A 20,081-nucleotide genomic window follows, 5' to 3' on the forward strand; every position below is an offset into this window, starting at 1 on the left:
TAGCAGGATTATTTCCTGAATTATGTGCCAGTACAGAGGCACAAACATCTCACTTGATCTATATCTTACTCCACTTGACTTACAGGACAACAGCCCTTCTCAGATATTTGTTTCTGTCTCAATGGAAAAATACCCTAAACCTGTGACAACTAGAGGTTGTCTGCACTGCTGAGCTTTCATAAAGTCATCAAAGCCTGGCCACTGAATGCACAGGTCTGCTTTTGGGCTGCAGCAGGAATGCAAGTGGTCCACTGAGAGGGACTTCAACCTACTGATGTCCTAGGAGTGATTCCTGATGGCTTCAATGAGCTTTGACCACACTGCACAGCAGCATGCTACCAGCTTCCCCTGAGATCCCTTGTCATGGCAATTAGCACAGCTGGGCATGAAGTTTTGGATGAAACTTGGGCTTTTTAACTTGAGAAGCAGCCCTCTGTTGAGGCTGGAATGGTCAGGGTTTGCTCTGGTCACACTTTTGTCAGGAAGAACTTGGCTACTGCCAGGGCTGGTTTTCTGGAGGAAATCTCTACCTTGGTAGAAGGCTATGGTAACAGGGATATGTGCCACCCTGAGCTTTGCTTGTTGGCCTTCCCCTCTCTCTTCTCCTACAAGCACTGGAAGACACTGGCTTAGTCCTAGTGCATAAACACAGTGAATGCCAAAGCCTCCATTTCTTGTTTCCTAGCCCACCACAGCAATGAGTGGGCAGCTAAGTTCTCCTAAATTTGTTGTTGTTTACAATTTCTTCCAAGAGGAGGTGTTTCTGCAGTGCAGAAATGCATTTCAGCGACAGCAGTACTCCTCACCAATCCCTAATGAATAGCAGGCAGTTTTCACTTTGCTAGCTTTTCCTTTGGCTCGTGTGGACTCTTTAGATAACATTTATGCACCTATGTTTCATTGACGGTGTAGTGTAAAAATGCATAAACACACAACATTTATCACACTGTGATAAAACGAAGTCTCATTTAAGCAAACATTAGCTTGGAGGCCAACATTCAGGCTAGTGCCAATCTTTTATAGTAGTCATAAACTCTGGCTTTTATAACTGATATGTTGACAAGCTCCTGCCTACAACAGCAAATGTAACACCACAAACCGCTACAATCTGGAGTACTTTACAACACCTGGCATCAGTTGCTCACTGTGCAATATCAGCCAGTAAATTAATGAGGCAGCAAATAGCCATATAAAATCACTGAAGTGCATTTCCAAACGGCTTGAGAGGATCCCCTGACCACAGGCAGAAACGCTCGACTCAAGCAAGACCTCACCTGCAGAGAAGGTGAGCTGGATCTGCTCCTCAATGATCTCCAAGGCAATGAAGTCATGCTTCTCATTGAAACGCCCATTGTAGAGGAGGAGAGCGTTCCTCTCCCTGGTTGCAAACCTAGAACACAGAGACGTGGGGTTAGTTCATGCTTAACGGCTTATGGATTAAAGACCGACGGTCAAGTCACCCAGGAGAAAGATGGCATTGTGTTCAGCAGATAAACGAGCCTTTGAATACCTCTTCAGACAGAAAATTGTAAAACTGAGGAGTCAGCAATAGGATAAGTCTACTTTTTCACAATCAACAAGGCAAGCAAGATAGAAATTAGAGAAATCTACTCTTCAGAGATCTGCTATGGATGCTGACCCTCACAAGGGCTAAAATTAGGCAGACACAAGATGCAGCATCGGTATCTGACCCTTGACAAACAGTAGCACTTACTACACTCTGCAAACAATCCAAAAGCTAGAAAGCATTTTCACATCAAAGGGGGGATACTTGCTGACTGCTTGCTGTCTACAGGGTACAAGGAGAGTCATCAACTGATTAAAAAAAACCTGATGGGGAGGCAAGGGAAAAGAAAGATAAGAGTTACTTTAATAACACCATGTAGACAATCAGGGTTCATCAACTAACAGGTCAGCCAATTGGAGGAGGGAAAATAAACACTTAAATGATTCCACTAAATCAGCACAAATAGGTGGGGTTTGGTTTTATTTTTCTTATGCTTCGAATATGGGATGTATCACACCTATCTTGCAGACAAAGGGCCAACTCCATTTTTAAAAAAGCCTGTTTGGGTTTTTTTTGTCAGCATAGAACATTTTTTTGCAAATTTCTCCATGTCGTATTTTATAATTTTTAATTGAATCCTAATATCTCTGGAGAGTTGCACACAGCTTTCATCTACTTAGAAATGTAAAAAATATTATTACACTTTACATAAACATTTTTACAAAGATTAATATTAGATAAAGAGAGAAAAAGAGAGAAACCATGGGAATTTCTTGTGTTTCCCAATGGCAGTGTAATCTGATTTTGTATCTTGAACTTCAGGAAATATGCCTGATTTAAATTAACCCACTTTTCCTACTAATGAATCAAATGCTGAGCACAGCTAATGAAAACTGTCTTCCATGGACAGAAGAAATTACTCTTATACCTGTCATGTCCCATCTACTAGCAAGACTCTCACGTGAGAGTCTGCATTCAGAGAATGTGAAAGAAGTGGTATTTTAGAATATCAGAGTGTGGTATTTGAAACAAAAAGTTTCAAAACCAAAGAATATTTTTTAACAAAAGTTGTTTGGCAGATGTGTATGTTGTGGATCACACTGAGTAGAGACCTTTCAGAATTTGAGCTACATGGAAATGGGAAATTTTATTTATGGATTTTTTAATATCTTTGAAGGACAATTAATTGTTCTGGTTCAGAAAACAAGTCAAAATTTTGACATTTCCAGTAAAATGCAAATTTCAAAGAATATGTGTTATAGTCCATCAAAATACTGTATGACTGTTTTGATTACTTTTAACCGGTTTTACTATACATATTTATTTCTAAATTTGTTTAACATAACGTAGAATAATATTATACAAGTAGAAGGCAAACTAAATTAATTATGACAATACATTGAAATATTTCAGTATTATCAAAACATGGATTTAGTTTTCACTTTTCACCATCAAACATTTCATCCAAAGGAATATAGTTCCTGTAAAACATTTCCCAAGACTATATTTTTCCAGGGATAACTGCTTCATCAAAATATTTTGATCAGAGCTATCCAGAATATATATTAGCAAAGGAAATGGGAACAATATTATTCTTATAATTGGGAATAATATGTTTCTTCAATGGACAGAAAGATTTAATCTGATTAGCAAAAACGGGAACCTTAGTTCTGTTTGAATATATTTTTCTCATATGATTACAATTCTCTATCATAATTTTAAGTATGAAACTACTATTTGTTAATAATATGTTAAACTATTCAATTATTAAGCTATTTTGTATATTTCTTTACTCTTTAGTCAGTTCCATCTTTTGTATCATACTCATAGTTAAAGCTCTACTGCCTTTGAACTTGTTGGGTTATGACTAACTGTGGGAAAGATACTGTTTTTTAATAGAAGGGATATTTTTAATCTCATGATATAGGAAACAAAAGACACTTCCTTAGAGAATTTTGAATAAATAATGAGAAAACGTCCCAAGTGACAGTGTCTCTTGGAGAGAAGGAGTAGTAAGTGTTGGAATTAAGCAAGGAAGATGTACAATGTTGGGAGCAGAAAGAAATGCCTGGTCAGTTACATAAATGCTTAAAAAAAAAATCACATTTTAGTTAGGAGACTGAACAATGCAAACATCCTGCTCTTTGCCAGAAAGGGGTCATGAGTCAGTTAAGGCTGAGGGAAGACAGACATCTTGGGATTTTACCAGTGTTCCCAAATCACAAAATATATAATGGCAAATCATCATCTAGTCAAACTGCTAATTCTTGCTTATCCTCACATAATGTTTTCCACTTGCACTGAACGATAATAAAAGCCAAAGAGACAGCAAGTGTAAATAAAAGTGAACTTCTGGTATGTAAAGCTAAATGGGTTGCTATTCTAGACAGTGTGGGATAAACCCCATGATGGTCCAGACTTCTTATAATCATATTCAGTGGACTAAGTGGTGTTTACCTCATGACTAAATATGCCATTGTGGTTCTAAAGGCGGTGAAGAAACCCTGGTGTAAGCCCTATCTTGGTACAGTAGTTTGCTATTGCTCAATAACAGAGCATTTGAGTCACTTTAACTTGAAGTACCCTAAACATCAAAGATCTCTTCCTGAAAGCCTGAAAAATGACACCTCATGGCTGAGGGGACAAGTCAAGGGTAGTGGAGGCAATTCATGCTGGCAGCTAGCCCAGACCGCTCCTTTGTTTGCACTCACTGTACAGTCTGACAAGTCCAACAGAGCCTTTTGCTCTGTTTTTTTGCTAAGTTTTTCCGTGTACTTAGCTCTGATGCTCTAAAACCCTCTTCATGGGCACAACTCTCCCTTACCTTGGCTCATGTGCAAACCATGTCTGTGCTTTCTGATTTAACCAAAATATCAAGATTCCATAAAGTTTCAGGGTTTAAGATTAAGGCAGAAAAATAAAATGATAGAATCATAAAAGGATAGAATGGTTTGGGTTGGAAGGGACCTTAAAGACCATCTAGTTTCAACCAGGTGTCCCTGGGCAGGGACACCTTTCACTAGACCAGGTTACTCAAAGTCCCATCCAACCTGGCCTTGAATGCTTCCACGAATAGGGTATTACTTACCTATATTAAAAGAAGCATTACATAGGGAGTCTCTCTGGCATCTTAGTTCAGGAAAGTAAACTATGCTAAAGGACAGAACTGAAAAATATGCTGGAAAGAAGCGGCCTGACAGATGTAAAACAGATGTAAAACGACTGGGTGTTGGATGGGACACATACCTGAAGGTGTCCTCCCTGAGCACTTTACTTTCTCTGGACAGACACGCAAACACGTCTGTCCTTGCAGCTGCTGTTGTAGCTCTTAACAAATCCCCAGCCCTGCCCTTTGGGGTCGGGACTAACACATTTTGTGCTGTTTACTCACAGCCAACTGTGAGGGAAAACCAAAGGTCAATCCTGACCGGCTAAACCATGGGAAAGCTGCAAACACACCCCCTCCCCAGAGAAGAGGCATGTGTGCACCTGGAGCTCTGGCTCCACACCAGGCAAGCCCTATGCCTGACCCAAGAAGTCTTCTCCAGAAGAGGGGAGGGAGAACCCTAGTCCATGCAGTGTGGCTGGTATCATTGCTCCCCCTTGTCTCCCTGAGCGCCCTCAGGGGAAAAGTGACAGACAGGCCAGAAGAAGACTGCTCAACATGGGGGTACAGGGCAGATGGGACGGGGATGAGACTTCTTGTGCCTGGCAGCCAGGATGGGACCAGAAGCAGGACTTGGGTGTGAAGGTCAGGAGGAGCAAGGCGAGGAGCTGGATCAGCTGGGGTTGTCACAAGCCCAAGGCTGGGAACCAATCGAGAGTAAGGAGCTGAGGAGGACCAGCCTGTGCTCAGCCATGACCTGACATGCCCAGGTCCTCTCACAGGCTGGGAAACAGAAGATGAGAAGAGCACTCTCAAGCAAGCAGCACAAATGGATTGGTTCTGCAGCCAGTCTGAAGATCAGGAAGCCACAAGTCCAAACTAGGAAAAGTGTCAAACCCAACACACACCTCAGCATTTCTGCAGCTTAGGGCTGCTGAAAGCTGGCCAGAGAGTCCTCATGTCCCCTCTCCCTGCTCCATAGAGCTGAGTTACAACAGGGAAAGCTGTGAGTTACAACAGGGAAAGCAACTCAGCAGCATCCTCAGCAGGGTAGAAATCAGATGCTTTCAAATAACATGCCTGTGCTGCCCTGCTCACAGGAGTCGCTGTCAGAAATGCCCCGAATGACCTTCACAGGTAGGCCTTTGGTGGGTGGCAGTGTGTAACAAACAGCCCCAAGCTCAAATGAGAAGCCACCAGCCACAGAACCCTTCCCCACCGGGACTTACATGAGGGAGACGGTGAAGTGGAAGCGCTGCCGCAGCCCCTTGAAGGTGATAAAGGACTGTGGGGGGAAGCTCCTGGTGGTCATCTCGCAGTAGGGCCGCTCATACTCGCCCGGGGGGCACTCGCACTTGAAGCCCCCGATCAGCAGGTTCACGCAGGTTCCTCCGTTCTTACACACCCCTGGAGCACAGCGGCCCGAGCGTGCGTTCACCTCACAGTACTCTCCTGCAAGGGGAGAGAAAAACGTAAGGGAAGGTGACACCTCACCCCAGCAACAAGCTATGACATTCAGCTATCCATGTGGTTCTGCTACAGGTTAAGCTGCTTCCAAACTGCTGCACCGACCCCCTCTGCAATTGAGGTACAAGACTGTCATTGATGGGGGGTAAGGATGCCACATCCTCTTTCAAATATGAATTTTAGGGGTGTGCAGGATATGATTTGCCAAGCAATCCTCTTGCAAATATCCAACAACATTGGTTTGGTTTTCAGATTCCTTGCCTGCTTCCAAACTGGGTGACAACTATAAAGCCTGGTGACAATCAGTTCTTTATGGAAGAGGTTATAAAACCTACACATTCCCTGTCAACCAAAATATGTGTAAATAGCTTCACTATAGTTGAAAATTGTGTAAACAGATCAATGTTTGTACCTCACGTTCAATGGAATTTGGCTTTGCTGCTCACAGCAGAGGCAGGGTATAGCTGACCTCATGATGAAGCTCTCCAAACATTTAAAGCAAGAATAAGCAGAATACAGACAACATATAGATTGCTTCCACCTTTTCCCACACATGCATCCTGAAGGTGAAGGCCATTTTCTGAACCCTTTGGGGATGGGCATATTAACTTTCCACAACAGTTATGGATTCTGCGTGCCACTTGCTGAAGTTGTTTTCCCCTTAAATGCTTTGTCTTTATTAATCTTAAAAGTATGTATTAAGATGTGTTAAATGCAATACTAAAGAATGAGGTGTCTTGCTTTGTACGTATGCTGTGGCTTTTTTTCCTGTGTTTGCCTAAAATCTGAGAATTAATCACAATTTAAAAAAAGTAATGCACAGAGGATATTCACTTAAAAAAATATGCTGCAGTTGGGACAAAAGCAACTGCTGAATTAATCATTGTACAGAAAGCTAAACCCTCTATGTGAGTTAATTAGTTAACATTTATGTTTTGGCATGTGTCTTCCTAAGGTATAAAGCACGTTCACATCCTGCAAGTAAAACTGTTCAGAGAAACTGGAGGTGGCATATATAGTTGAATTTCACCCAGTAACAGTGTCTGACAAACAAATGTAGAGCAAAACTACTCAACACAGCCAGCTGAAGGAATGCATTTCCAACAGTTCAACGTTTACATGATTATTCGCTAACAGATTATACAATTACATTGGGACAGGCTCTTTCCAGTGTTGTCCATCAATGGGACAAGGGGCAATGGGCACAGACTGAAACACAGAAAGTTCTATCTGAGTATAAGGAAAAACCTTCTTCCTTCGAGGGTGACAAAGCACTGGAACAGGCTGCCCAGAGACACTGTGGAGTCTCCTCTGAAGATATTCAAAACCCGTCTGGACACAATTCTGTGCACCCTGTTCTAGGTGAACCTGCTCTAGCAGGGGGTTGGAGTAGATGGTCTCCAGAGGCCCCTTCCAACCCCAACCATTCTATGGTTTTGCTTCTGTGATTGATTCAAGCACAGTTAAAACCATGAAAATGCATTCCTGCAGGAAAGTAAAAGCAGCAGGAGCTGTGGGCAGTGACTCACAAACAAAGGCAAATTTAAATGGAAAGTTTTGCTCCAGTTGCCACCCCCACAGCCCTGCTCCCACAGGTTCCCACGCCAAAGCGTCCCACACTGGGCGGCAGGCTGCAGCCAGCAGTACTGCTGCATCCAGACCTGGATCTGCACCACTTTTCTGTTCCACGCTGTAAACTGTGATGGCTTCCAGCTGGTTTAGCCACTGCCCCAGGGGTAGTGACCTCTGAGACAAGGTGAGCTGGGTAGCCTGACTGTTTTGGTCCTCCAGCTTTGCTGCCTTTCTCTTCTCACATCAGCATCAGGTGCCTCTCAGACAGGTATGATTTAAGCTGGCAGAATGCAGAGCAAACACAAGACTGCTATGATCAGCAGCCAGACAAATGCATACCCCATCCAGGTTGGGCTCAGCTCCAGAGGATGGACCTGCTCTGCACATTACTCTGAAGTAATAAACCATACAGCCTTGAATTCAGCTTCCAGTCTGTGCTTAGAGCTTTTCTGATTCACTATTGATGTTCCCATATTCTCACTTTAACATTTTACATGAAATGCTGAAATCACTTGATAAATATCTTCCTGTTTCCAGTTGGTTAGAGTATGGTGCTAATAACACCAAGGTCACGGTTCCGTCCCCATACAGGCCACTCACTTAAGAGCTGGACTCGATGATCCTTGCGGTCCCTTCCAACTCAGAATATTCTGTGACTCTATGATTTATCGGCGTAAGTATCAGGCAAGATTATGTGAATACACCTTCCTTAATACTTTAAATGCTCTACAATGTGTTTCTTTTGGAAAAAAAAATTGTATACATCATCCAAGACAGAAAATTCCCTCAGTGTATTGGATATGCCACACAAAGCACACACACACATCAGATGCTCTACAGGACACTACAGAAAGCACTTGCTGGTGATCCACTGCATAAGTGCAGCCAATCCTCCTTACACACATATCTTGTGTACCAAAACTCTCAAAAAAAATGGAAAAATGCAAATTCCTATGGAAAGACTAAACACAGGTTTGTTGCTTTAAAAAAGTAGTAGGATATTTTGTGAAATAACTCTCCAACTCATAGAAGAATGTAATCTTCAAGGCTTTCTGAGAACAGAATGATTTATTTTGTAAAAGCAAATAACATGCAGGCTTGAATACACAGAGAGAAAAAGGAGTGCGCTAAAAGGAGAAATTCCTGGCATTGCAGCATGCTGTGGAAATGCCATGGCAATACAGAGGTGAAATAAAAAAGCCTAAGTTGGAAGTCCTTGATGGCTCTGTATTAATCCTGTGATATAACAAGAATGTATAGACCATTTGTTTAGATACCTATATAGGTATAAAACTATTTAAGAGAAAAGAAAGCTTACAGAAACATTCTATTGAATTATGTTTATTACAGCTTTTTATTACGATGAAGAAGTAATTTAAATTACTTTAAAGAAGTAATTAAAAAGAATATACTTCAACTTTAAATAAGATCCTTTGTCCTATATTCATTCAGCTATAGCATCACTGATGTCCCGGTTACTAAAATTATTCTGAATTCTCTTTAGTCTGTAATGTAAATGAGAATTGCATTTGATTCATATTCTTTGATGTTAAATTTTCATATTTTATGTGTATTTACCAAAATGTATTAAAATAGTGGTTTTTAAATCTCTACAGTACATCCAAGGCGTCACTGTGCTTCAAGGCACAAAGGTTACCAAAAAACCTGATAAATCCTTAATTACCCTTTTTTCCAAAAGTGCCCAGAAAGACTTAGAAACTGAACATTTTTGCCTTTATCAAGTAGCCATCTGAGCAAGAACTGGAAGCAGGACTTTGATCAGGATTGGCAACAGAAGGCACCTTTGTGTTGCTCTTGGGTTTGTCACTTCCAAGGGTGGCCACCTCCTCCCGGACACATCGCTGTCCCACAGCTCTGCCCTGCAGGAGCTTTGAGGCACAGCCTGAAAATCATCCTCAAAACTTGAACCAAAGCCTGCATGAACTTGAAGGAAGAGCTGGTTGCTGTCTGGAGCTGGTGTCAGAAGGCCCTAAGGGAAGAGCTACTTAAGGAGCAGAAAAGGAAGGGAACTGCATCAGCCAGCCTTTGGGAATGAAAAGCGCTTTTGTGTCTCCTTGCAGCAGAAGGTCAGAGAGCTGGGATGCACCATCAGAAGGGATGTCTTACAGTCCAGTAGGAAAAAATAGCACGGAAGAGGAAGAGCTGCTGGGCAGTGAGGGTCTGGAGGGGCAAGGGTGATAAAAGCACAGCCCAAATAGCCATTGCACACAGGCTGGAGTCAGTCTGTGATGCTGGTAATGCTGGTGTGGCTCAGCCCTCACCCAGCCTGTGAAACTCCCCTTTGCCTCTCATTTCTTTGGCTAATATAATTTCATTTTTCACACTAGCCTGCATTTTAGGAATCACTGACCAAACTAGTTACATATCACAGCTCTGTGAAATCCAAGCAGGAGATGTGAAGCTTCACCCCTCCAGCTGCTAAAGCTAAAGCATGCACTGTCAGATAACACGGGCCGTGGCTGCCCGTTATCTGCTGGCAGATTCCTAGGCTTTGAAAAAGTTCCAGCCCTTGCCAGAAAATGATTTACTGTCACACAACAGTAGCTGATCTTATAGGCTCCCAATTAATATTGATGACTCTTAAAGCTATGAGTCCTGTGGCTTTTCCGCAGCCCTTTATGTAGTGCTTCCTAGTTTTAAAACCCTTGAGATCACAACACGGTAGTTGCTTTTGACAATGTGTCCTACTTGCAAACATCCTGTTTTTAATATATACCTATCCTCTTTGATTTTAGGACTAACTTTACAAAGATGTTAATCATGAAATTTCTGTTATTAACTTTATGTAAGTAAGGACACCACAACATCAGGTGCAAAATAGCAAGAACATGCAAAGCCAAAGTCTGGCTAGACGATTTGGTCTTCCTCTGACCTATTTCAAGTAAAGTAAAGAGAGTTTAACTAACAAACAATAAATGGTGATAAAAAAGTGAAAAGAAACAAAAACTATCTTAAAAATGAGAAAATAATCTCACAATTGCAAATGCCTTGTGAGCGGAACATTATGGGTTTCAAACAGCACTGGTGTGCATCAGTGAGGTGGGCTTTCAAGAAATCTGCCTGTGGTTTAGCTGGTGAGTTGCTTGACCTTACAACAACAATGTATAACGTTTGAAAGCTTGCTGAAAACAATATGATGGCATCCAAATAAATACAGAATTACTCTACAGATCAATTTTCTGCAGTATGTTTTCCCAATATCCCAGTTGAGGGACTAGTTCTCAAAATTTTGTACTATTCTCTAATTGTTTTCAACTGAAACACTACATTAAATACATATTTACATGAAGCAGCAGACCTGCTCTGATGCTTCTTTCTTTTTTTTTCAGTTTCCCTGCACACATGTTAATTTTTCATGCACTATTTGTAATTGTTTTACTTGAACTGATTCTTTTCTCCTTTTCTTCATCCTACCATTTGCTCCCAGACACATATTAATCTATATTAACATATTAATCTCTATGTTTGTAGTTGCTTTACCAGAATGGAAAGCATTTTGAGAAGCTGATTTAAGCAGTCCACCTAAAATTATATATTTTAAAGTAGAAGGGAAAATCAACAAGAATTAAGGCAAAAGGAGAAACAAGAAATAGGACAACTAAATTCTTCAAAGAATTCCCATTGACCCATTGCCCTAATAAAGAACTAACTATCATTAAAAATGTATATCCTATCTTGCATATTATGGGAAAATCAATACTACTTTTCCTCTAGTAACTAAACCACTACTACCCTTACATGACAATTGGCACTAAAGTAATCAGCGCACTAAGTAATAAGAAGGTTGTTAAAAACAAATTAGCTGCAGAATCAGCCTGGAAATCTCTACTGGGACAAGAGATAAAGAGGTTGGGATCCAACACACCTGATTTAGGGGTTGTTTCACCATAGTTTAGACTGAGTGGGAGTTACCATAGTCCCCTCCTTTCCCCAAGCACGCTGCAGTTTCCTCCCTCTCCCTTGTGCTGGCATTCTTGTAATCCTGCAGTTGACTGATCCGTAGAGCTAAGATGGCAAAACACTATTCATTTCTTTACTGAAGGGTTAGTGATCTTCTGATTAGGTCCCTCCTAGGATTGATAGGATGAATAGCTCAGCAGGCACATGGGAAGGAGGCAGGACCATGCACCCAGGAATAAGAATGAAGGAATGGTCTTAGAAAGGTTTAACTGTTATGGAAATACAGCTTTAACCCATTTTAGGTGGCTCATGTGTGAGTCTAGTGACTCAATGCTTCGCTTAGGTGAACTGGATCAAAATCTTCAGTAGATACCCACTTCTCTCCACTGACTGTGCATGGATATACTGCAGGAAAATTTGCCTAAAGCACAGGTGCAAGTCAAATAATCAAATTAACATTGGACTTTGCCCATAAAGGGAAATTCATTACTTCAGTGGCTCTGTGGTGCATGAGCCTACACTCAGAATCTACTGAGAGGTCAGCCTTAACTACCAGCAAATTCCACTTACCAATGAAATGCTAAACAAACAAACAAACCAACCAACAAACATCTGCTGGTTTTATGAGAGAAGCTAGAGAGCAGTTACCCAGAAGTTAGCCAAGTCATTCTGAATGAAGGAGAAGCTGGATCAAACAACAAATAGAACAAATAGAAGTTAGAAGGCATTGGTGTACTAGTAACCAAGATTAATTAGAAGGCAACTATATTCATGTACTATTTTACACAAGTGACTCAGAAAGGTTATTTGAATAACAAAAGTAAATCTGGGTCCCTTAGAAATCAATAGCCAAACCACTCCTGCCACCTCAGAGAGGCCGTGCAGACTCAATACTGACACTGACGGTCACGACTTCATGAGCTTTCTGCATTACACTGCTATTAAACCCTACATTGGAAAATACACTTTGGTTTTTCCTTTTACCTACCTGTTCATTTATGTTTTTACATTTGGGACTGATCTTGGTTAATTAAAATTAGCCCAAATCCTCTTACAGGGAGAAACACCAGCTTAGGGTCCATTTTGGGGTCTGCCTAATTTTTTTTGCTCTCTGCTCCCTTTGCTGTTTTCTGCCCTATAAAGGCTTATGAGGAGAAACAGTTTAACGTAAAATAACACATAAATACACACATAATTATACACCACACATACACACTCACAGTTTAGAAATAAATCTTGCTGACTTGCAATGACAGCTGTCCTGAGCAATTTCAGTTGCTAACCATTCCAGATTTAATAAGATGTATTTGCAAGAGAGTAACCTGAATTTAAAACACTAAGTAAAGTAACAGCAAAAACATTCCTCTCACATTATATATATAGGTTGCCAAGTAGCTCTCTGAGGTGATAGACAGTGATCCTATAATAAGATACTCAGGAAATCACCCTTTTTCTCTGGATCTAATTTTATTTTTTCCATGGGCATAAGCAGTAAGCTCTGAGCTGGTAGGAAGAAAGTGTACAGAATTATCAGTGGTCTTTCATGGTCTTTCGTGTATACATATATATACCTCATACCTCTCCTGTACAATCACTCTTCTCCCTTCCTCGTGCTTCTTCCATAAAGTTGCCCCCAGGCATCCCTGATAACTCACAAATCAGATTTCCAAAAATCATGAGACTCAGTTAAATAAGGGTCATAAGATCTTTAATCATGGGATGCTTCAAAATAATGAACATGAGAGGCTTTTTATTTTCTTTTATTTGCTTCTGAAGCTGCGGGTGGCATCTGTTGGCCCCAAGGCACGTGAGAGCTCTTGGTGGTCAAATTCCACCCCAAAACACACAACCAAAACTGTCTGCTCTGAGGGAGCTCCCATTTCCACTCTCACCCCAACAGGATGATGCTACTTGACCCTTCACAGTTCTTCTTCCCACTAGGGTCCTTGAGGACACCATCTGAAACCTCGGCTGTCCTGAAGTCCTGCAAGCTCATGGGAAGAGAAGGAGGACCACAATGAAAGGCCCCATGGGCCAAACAGGCAAGGGAGAGGCCAGGACTCCATCCCACCTCCTGATCCTTCCCCACTAGAAACCAAGCTAAACTGTATTTTACAAAAGCAAGAGCGGGGGAAAGCTCAGGTCTCCATCTCAAGCTGCTTTGGGCTGTGCCCGCTGAGGCACTGAACATGCAAAGCACCCACTGAAACAGTGCCTGGCCCTTTGCCAGCCCAAAACCAGGCCCAGGATTCTACATGTAGCGTCCTCCCCTTCCCTGGTCACAAAACAAAGCAAAACAAAAGACAAAGACACCCTGCAGAGAAGGGTGGATGGATGGATTGATGAATTGGGATTTGGGTTGTTTTGTGTTTTTGCATTTAAATGAGAAGGAATAATTGAGGGGGAGAAAAGAAACAATACTGAGGAGGATTAGTGATATTTGGGGCACATCTGTTGGAGAAATGAATTCGTCTGTGGATTCCAGAAATTACGAGCGTGTTCTCAAGACGATATATGCTCCATTTGCATTGTCACTGGACCTCATGCTCCTACGCAGTTTCCAGCAGGAACAGAGCATAGACAAAAGTCACAACTAAGTCTTGAATACCTGTTTTCTCTTTCTTGTATATTTCTTAAGGATTAAAAATTCTCAGTCACTAAGTTTCCACTCCGTCTGCACCAGACAACTCACCTTTCACCTTCCAGCAATGAGGTCAGGAATGGTGTGAGCGCCATTAAGTACTACCAAGATTTATCAGAAGTATTGTGATTTTTTTTTCCCTATAGCACCCTGAGGAGCAAGGAGTCAGAGGCCACAATAAAAAATTCTCCATTTAAAAAACAACTCCATTCTGAAGCTCACGTTTTGATTTGAAAAAGAAAAGAGATAACATCATAATAAAATATTCTCCATTTAAGAAACACTCTATTTTGAAGTCTGCCTTACAATTTGGGAAAAAAAAAGAGGTAACTCATGATTTTACAGCCCATAGATTGGTGCCAACACCTCCAAAAATAGCCCCAACTGATTGTTTTGCAGAACTGGGGTGCATGCTCAATGGCAAACTCATGAAGGGCCATCTCTGCATGAAATCTGGACACTGGTCTCCTGCCTTAGGCCAGCAGGCAGAGGTGCACACAACAGGCCTGGTTTCTTCTTGTTCCCCACACCAGACTTAATTACCCCCAGGCTTCTGAGGAAATGCTGAAGAAAAGCACTTTTTTGGAATTCTTTAGATAAGGTGGAGGATGAGAAAAAAAACAGAATCACAGAATTGTTTCAGCTGGAAAGAACCTTTAGCATCCACGCTTTCAGCCTGCCACAGCTACTTAACAATGAATTTTTCCCTATGGGGTCCAACAGGTAATTTTGTAATGCCTTAATCTTTACTCTTGTCTGACTTGACAACTGTCTCTAAGCTCTCTAAATTATTGAACCATTTGTTGCAATGTTCAGGGCCCTTGCAAGGTGTTATCTCCTTCTGCATTTGACCCATAAGGCAAATGAGAACTTTTTAGGTTCTGTCTCTCACCCAGGACTAAATACAGTACAAATCTACACAAGAGAAAAAAGAAATGCACCAAAATTTCCAGTTTATATTGAGCTCTCTGGATAAATTGTAAGACAATTTATCATAATGCAAATTGCACTGATTTGCGGTAAGATATAGTGATGAAGCAGTGCCCTTCAAAAAAAGCCTAAGCATTATCTCTGGATGTATTTATCAGAGGGATAACATTATTGTTGATGTCAAAGATAAAAATCAAACTAGATTATGCTGTTGTGTCTGCAATTTGCATTACGTCTTACTTGGAATAAATTTCTTCCTAATAATCCCATCTTAAAACCAATGAGAAAGCTGGAGGTGTAAGAACAAAGCACACCTCTGCATAACACAGTTACATTCATTTTCAGAGGAATATCCCTCCCTCCTTTCATTTTTAAGAGACACAATCACCCTCGACCTTTACTAGATATACATCTGATATTGTATTTTGCTTTCTCTGCTCTCTATGCTCCTTGATTCCTCTCCAGGAGTGTTAATCGAGGAGGGGCACACGGAGGAAACAGAAGGCTGAAGCAGCGACTGTGGCTGGCAGGACATGTTCCCTTCAGGACAGCCTTTGCAGGCTGATTTGTATTTGCATTCCTAAACACCTGCAGGCACTTCAGCATGGGAACCAGCTGCCATGCTTAGTTCTCACCTCCTTCCATGGGCAGCAGTAAGATAGAAAAAGGGGACTCAGACTCAGTGTGCCTCTGCTCAAATGACAAAAAAGACTATTTCATACACTGAATTGCAATTTTTACTGGGTACCAAATGCCACCAGTGGCACCGCTAACTCCCCAAGGCTGTTGTTCCACAGGCTATTTTGGCCTCACACTAGGCTTTTCAAAACATATTAAATGATTTACGTGAATGAGGAAAGCAAGCAAGGTGTGGTGGCTGTGGCAGGGCTGTGTCTGCAATACCATCTTTTACCAACAGAACTCAGGAGCTGGAAAACCAGACGTGCTTTCAGGCACCATCAGGCTTCCTACTCACTTTCAGCCTGGTTTCCCTAAGCTGCTTTCCAAAGAAAACACTAAAGGGTTTCCAAAACACTCCCAGTTTCCAAATTGGTAGGGAAGAGGAAAGCTCTAGCACTTATTTTTGAGCAAGTTAATATCTCAAAGCAGTTGAAAAAGGGAACACATCTGCAAATAACCGCCCTCAGAAAAAGGAAGAAAGATAAAGGTTGAAGAACAGGCAGAAAAGGAGATCAGTGTCTCCCTTTCAAGGGTGAACGTTGCTGCTTTCTTTAGGAGAGTTCAGCCCTTATTTCACTAAGATTCCACTTAATTTTCTCCATGTAGCTGTTACAGACATGGTGTTTCAGCTCACAACAAGAACAAAACACAGAAGAAGCCATCTGCTCTGCCCTTGTCCCCAGCAGCCTGCTAGGATTGACTGCTCAAGCAGCTAACTCTGCACATCTCCATTAGAGGAAGGCTGGTGAGAGCCTGTATTTTGTGTTTTCCACAAATCAGAAGTTTTCACAGGAAAATCTCACTCTCCCATTTTCTGTGTAATCCAGCACTATGGTAAAAATGATGGCATTTAGAATCAGGCAGACCTCAAATCAAACCATGCCCCTTAACATCCTAGGTGGTCCCAGAAGCTCTGGTGGAAAGAAACATAATGGCCAATTAGTGAGAATAACTGAAGAGAAGCCATAAGATATTAATAATGCAACAGAAAACCATGCTTAAAGTAAATCTACTATTGTAATTACCTGTTGGGAAGCTAGGATTTCAGAGCTCTGTATTTTCATTTTATATGAGAAATATTAGCTTAAAAGAAAGGTACACTTGAAAGCACTGTGTAACTGTCTTTACTGTGGATCACAGTTCAGAGGTTTAGCATGATGGAGTAGACAGTACTTGCAAAATTATCGGATGCTCATCAAATTTCCATTGTTATACATTGAAGAAAAATTTTGAAAAAACCCCCAAAAACACCCTTTGCTTGTAAAATTAAAAGGATTAGGGTTAAAAAAATAATTTCATAATTTTATATTTTGGTAACCTCAAAAATATTTCATACACAGGTCAAGAACACAAACTGAAAACAAAAAGCAACTTAATCAGGGAAACTGACTTTTTGTTAATGAGTCCTGAAAAAGGAATTGTAATGTCACACACAACTAGCACAGAAAATATCAAAATTGATGTATTTTTTAAATCTACGGAATAGATGGAAGTTCAAAAGTTACTTTCTTAAAGAGTATTTTTAAATGGACTAAACAAAAATTAATCCAGCCAGTTTCCACATCTCATACTTAATTCTGCTTACGATAATTAGGTAGATTAAAATTCAGCCCTTTTATAAAATACTGTTCAATTTTAAAGTAACTTTAAATGATTACCATCTTGTTAGAGTTATTATACTTTATTGTATCATCTAGAATGTGTTTATTTATTAATATAAGACACTCATCTTCATGTTTCTTACAATATGCACATCAGTGTGCTGACCCTTTGAAGCTGAGTGGCCAGACTATCTAATTAAAATATGTTTTTTAATTATACTATATGAAAATGCTGTATAAAAGGTCTCAAATGCTTCACGAGGGGAATTTGGGAGACACACTGAAGTAAAGTATCTTCATCTTGATTTTTAGAAACTGAAAATTGAGACTGGTGACCGCTCAGGAAGCTGCGATTCGGGGGCACTGTACAGTGCTGGTCACAGAACAAAACTTGCCCCAGGAGGAGCAGGGCTGTGATGCAGGCACTGAACCATGATGCTCTAAACAAAAGAGCATTTGCAACAACAATGAAGTTGTGGTTCCCACCATGCTCTGCACAACTGTATTGCAGAACTGTAATTATCTTGATGTTCAAGGCCAAGTGCCTCAGTCTGGTGTTCAACTGTCGAAACTTTCAATCATCCTAACACAAAGAACAGAGACACAAGAAACTACTTTATGCTTTTTTCCTCCCTAATAGGATATCATCCTGATACCCTCATCTCTGCACCCAACCATCCTTCCTGATGCTTTCCTTTGTTTATCCACTGATGAAAATAAAAATGTTTAACTTGGGAATTATAAATATATATATATATATATATATATATATATACCAAATATGTTTTTCATAATTCAGTCTTACTGCTTTCCAGTTTTGTTTCCCAGTTTTTTATTTACAGCCAGGAGAAAATGAACCCCATTACATCGGTTCTTGGAAGTTAAATTTCTTTTTTGTTTTGTAAGATCTAAAATATTTAATTTCAGATGTCCTGGAATTTCTTTGTTTTTGGTCTTCTCCTCTGATCTGCTGTGAACACTGTGAGGGACTTTCCAGAACAAAAAAATACTATCTCATTATGATTTTATCTTCTGCACAAATAACTTAAAGGCAAGTTGTTGGGTTTTTATCCCCCTGTCTCTTCTCCTTTTTCCTTATCTGATTTGTTTTCAGTGAGAAAAAACAATACCGCTTAAAGCGTAGTCTAATATATGGGTTGTTTTGACATTTAGCAAGTGTATGTTTGGATAATGAGAATGCACTTGTGCACCTTAAAATTTAATCCAGCTACCCTTTTTGACATTAAATGATGAGGAAAAAAACCCCAAATCTTTTGTTACACAAGGCTCAACTTGGCTAAATTAATAAAACACAATTGTGAACTATGGTCACAGAGAAATTTGCTGTTGTTTAATAACCTGCTATTTAAAATATTTTAATTAAAACAAACTTCCATGCATGTAGTTTCTCTCAGACCAATGTTCTGCAATGTTCACATTGTGGGAATCTAGCTACATCAGTGAGGAGGGTTTTACATGTACCTATAAAATTACAATATCAAATACCTCCACTTTGTTTAATTACACTTCACTTTCCATGTTTTTTTAGTTATACCAGTGATGATAAGCAAATGTGTTACAACAAAGATTTTCAAAAGACCTGGGAGAACTGTCATTCCAATTCAGGTGTGGTAATAGAAATCCCACCAATATAAAACCAGGAGAACAAGTCAAGATACAAAAATCTGCTTAAAATTGACAGAGTAGTATCATTCAAAAAGAAATATATGTACAACAGGTTAAAGATCATAAAACAAATCTCACATATGCTAGAACAAAGGGAATCCTAAATTTAGCCCAGTCCACTGTATACCAGGATGCCAAAAGGAAACCTAAGGAGCTCACTACATCTCCCTCTCCCATGGAACACCACTAACTGATAAACTCATACTCATAAGACCTCATGTCTGCAAGCCTTGACTTATGTGGTACAGCCCAAAACCAAGAACCTGCCTCCTCTCCATACTGTAACGTGATCTCACAGACACCAAGGGCATTAGTAGCAAGTAGGTGTAAAAATATAACTGTAAGCATGGAACCATCCTGAATCAGGTTACTGCCCAAGTTATCTGGATACTGAATTTTAGCTACATGCTACTTTTACCTTTTTTTTTTAATTTTAATTTTGATTTTTAAATTATCAACATTGGGGAGAGAAAGTGTAAAATCATCAGTGATAAACTCTTCAGGTGACAAATGAGGGGAGTGGCTAAATGCAGAGATGCAGCAGCCAGCCTCACAGCTGTCTTATGGAGAAGCAAAAGAAGATAAACTGTAATCAGTAAGGAGGATTTCCTAGATCCTGAACTGTTTGGAAGAGCTGAATTCATAAGTATATTGGAGACTAGTTACTAAGGTAGCTTCTGAAGCCAGGGCTAAGTGATTACATGGGTGTGTGATCTGCTGCTTGCTTCTACAAAGCACCCATCATGCCTCCACTGCAGGAGTACCTGGGAAGAACATGACTCTTGTCAAATAATTCTGAAACTAATTAAAAAGAACAAACACAACATTAAACTAGGTTTCCACATGACAGCAAAGGACTTTGGTAAGTGCAAATATTTCTGTGGGCAAGGAGGATAAGACATGAGGCTCTAGAAGAGGCATTTGAACCCCCAGCACTTGCATAAGATGAGCTGAATCAAAGATCATCCC

The 20,081-nt window shown here is 40.5% G+C and overlaps 1 protein-coding gene across 5 annotated transcripts in view; it reads right to left on the reverse strand.

Moving 5' to 3' along the window:
• CELSR1 (cadherin EGF LAG seven-pass G-type receptor 1) overlaps positions 1-20,081 on the reverse strand; it is a 167,923-nt gene that overhangs the window by 73,403 nt on the left and 74,439 nt on the right. For all 5 annotated transcript variants that reach the window (XM_032688465.1, XM_032688463.1, XM_032688460.1 and 2 more), the window contains exons 3-4: positions 5,843-6,065; positions 1,275-1,390 (exon numbers count right to left, since the gene is read on the reverse strand). In XM_032688465.1, the coding sequence (XP_032544356.1) occupies positions 1,275-1,390; positions 5,843-6,065 (339 nt within the window). The remainder of the gene's footprint in view (positions 1-1,274; positions 1,391-5,842; positions 6,066-20,081) is intronic.

Source organism: Chiroxiphia lanceolata, chromosome 5 (genome assembly GCF_009829145.1).
Source record: "Chiroxiphia lanceolata isolate bChiLan1 chromosome 5, bChiLan1.pri, whole genome shotgun sequence".
In the NCBI taxonomy this organism is placed as follows: domain Eukaryota; kingdom Metazoa; phylum Chordata; class Aves; order Passeriformes; family Pipridae; genus Chiroxiphia; species Chiroxiphia lanceolata.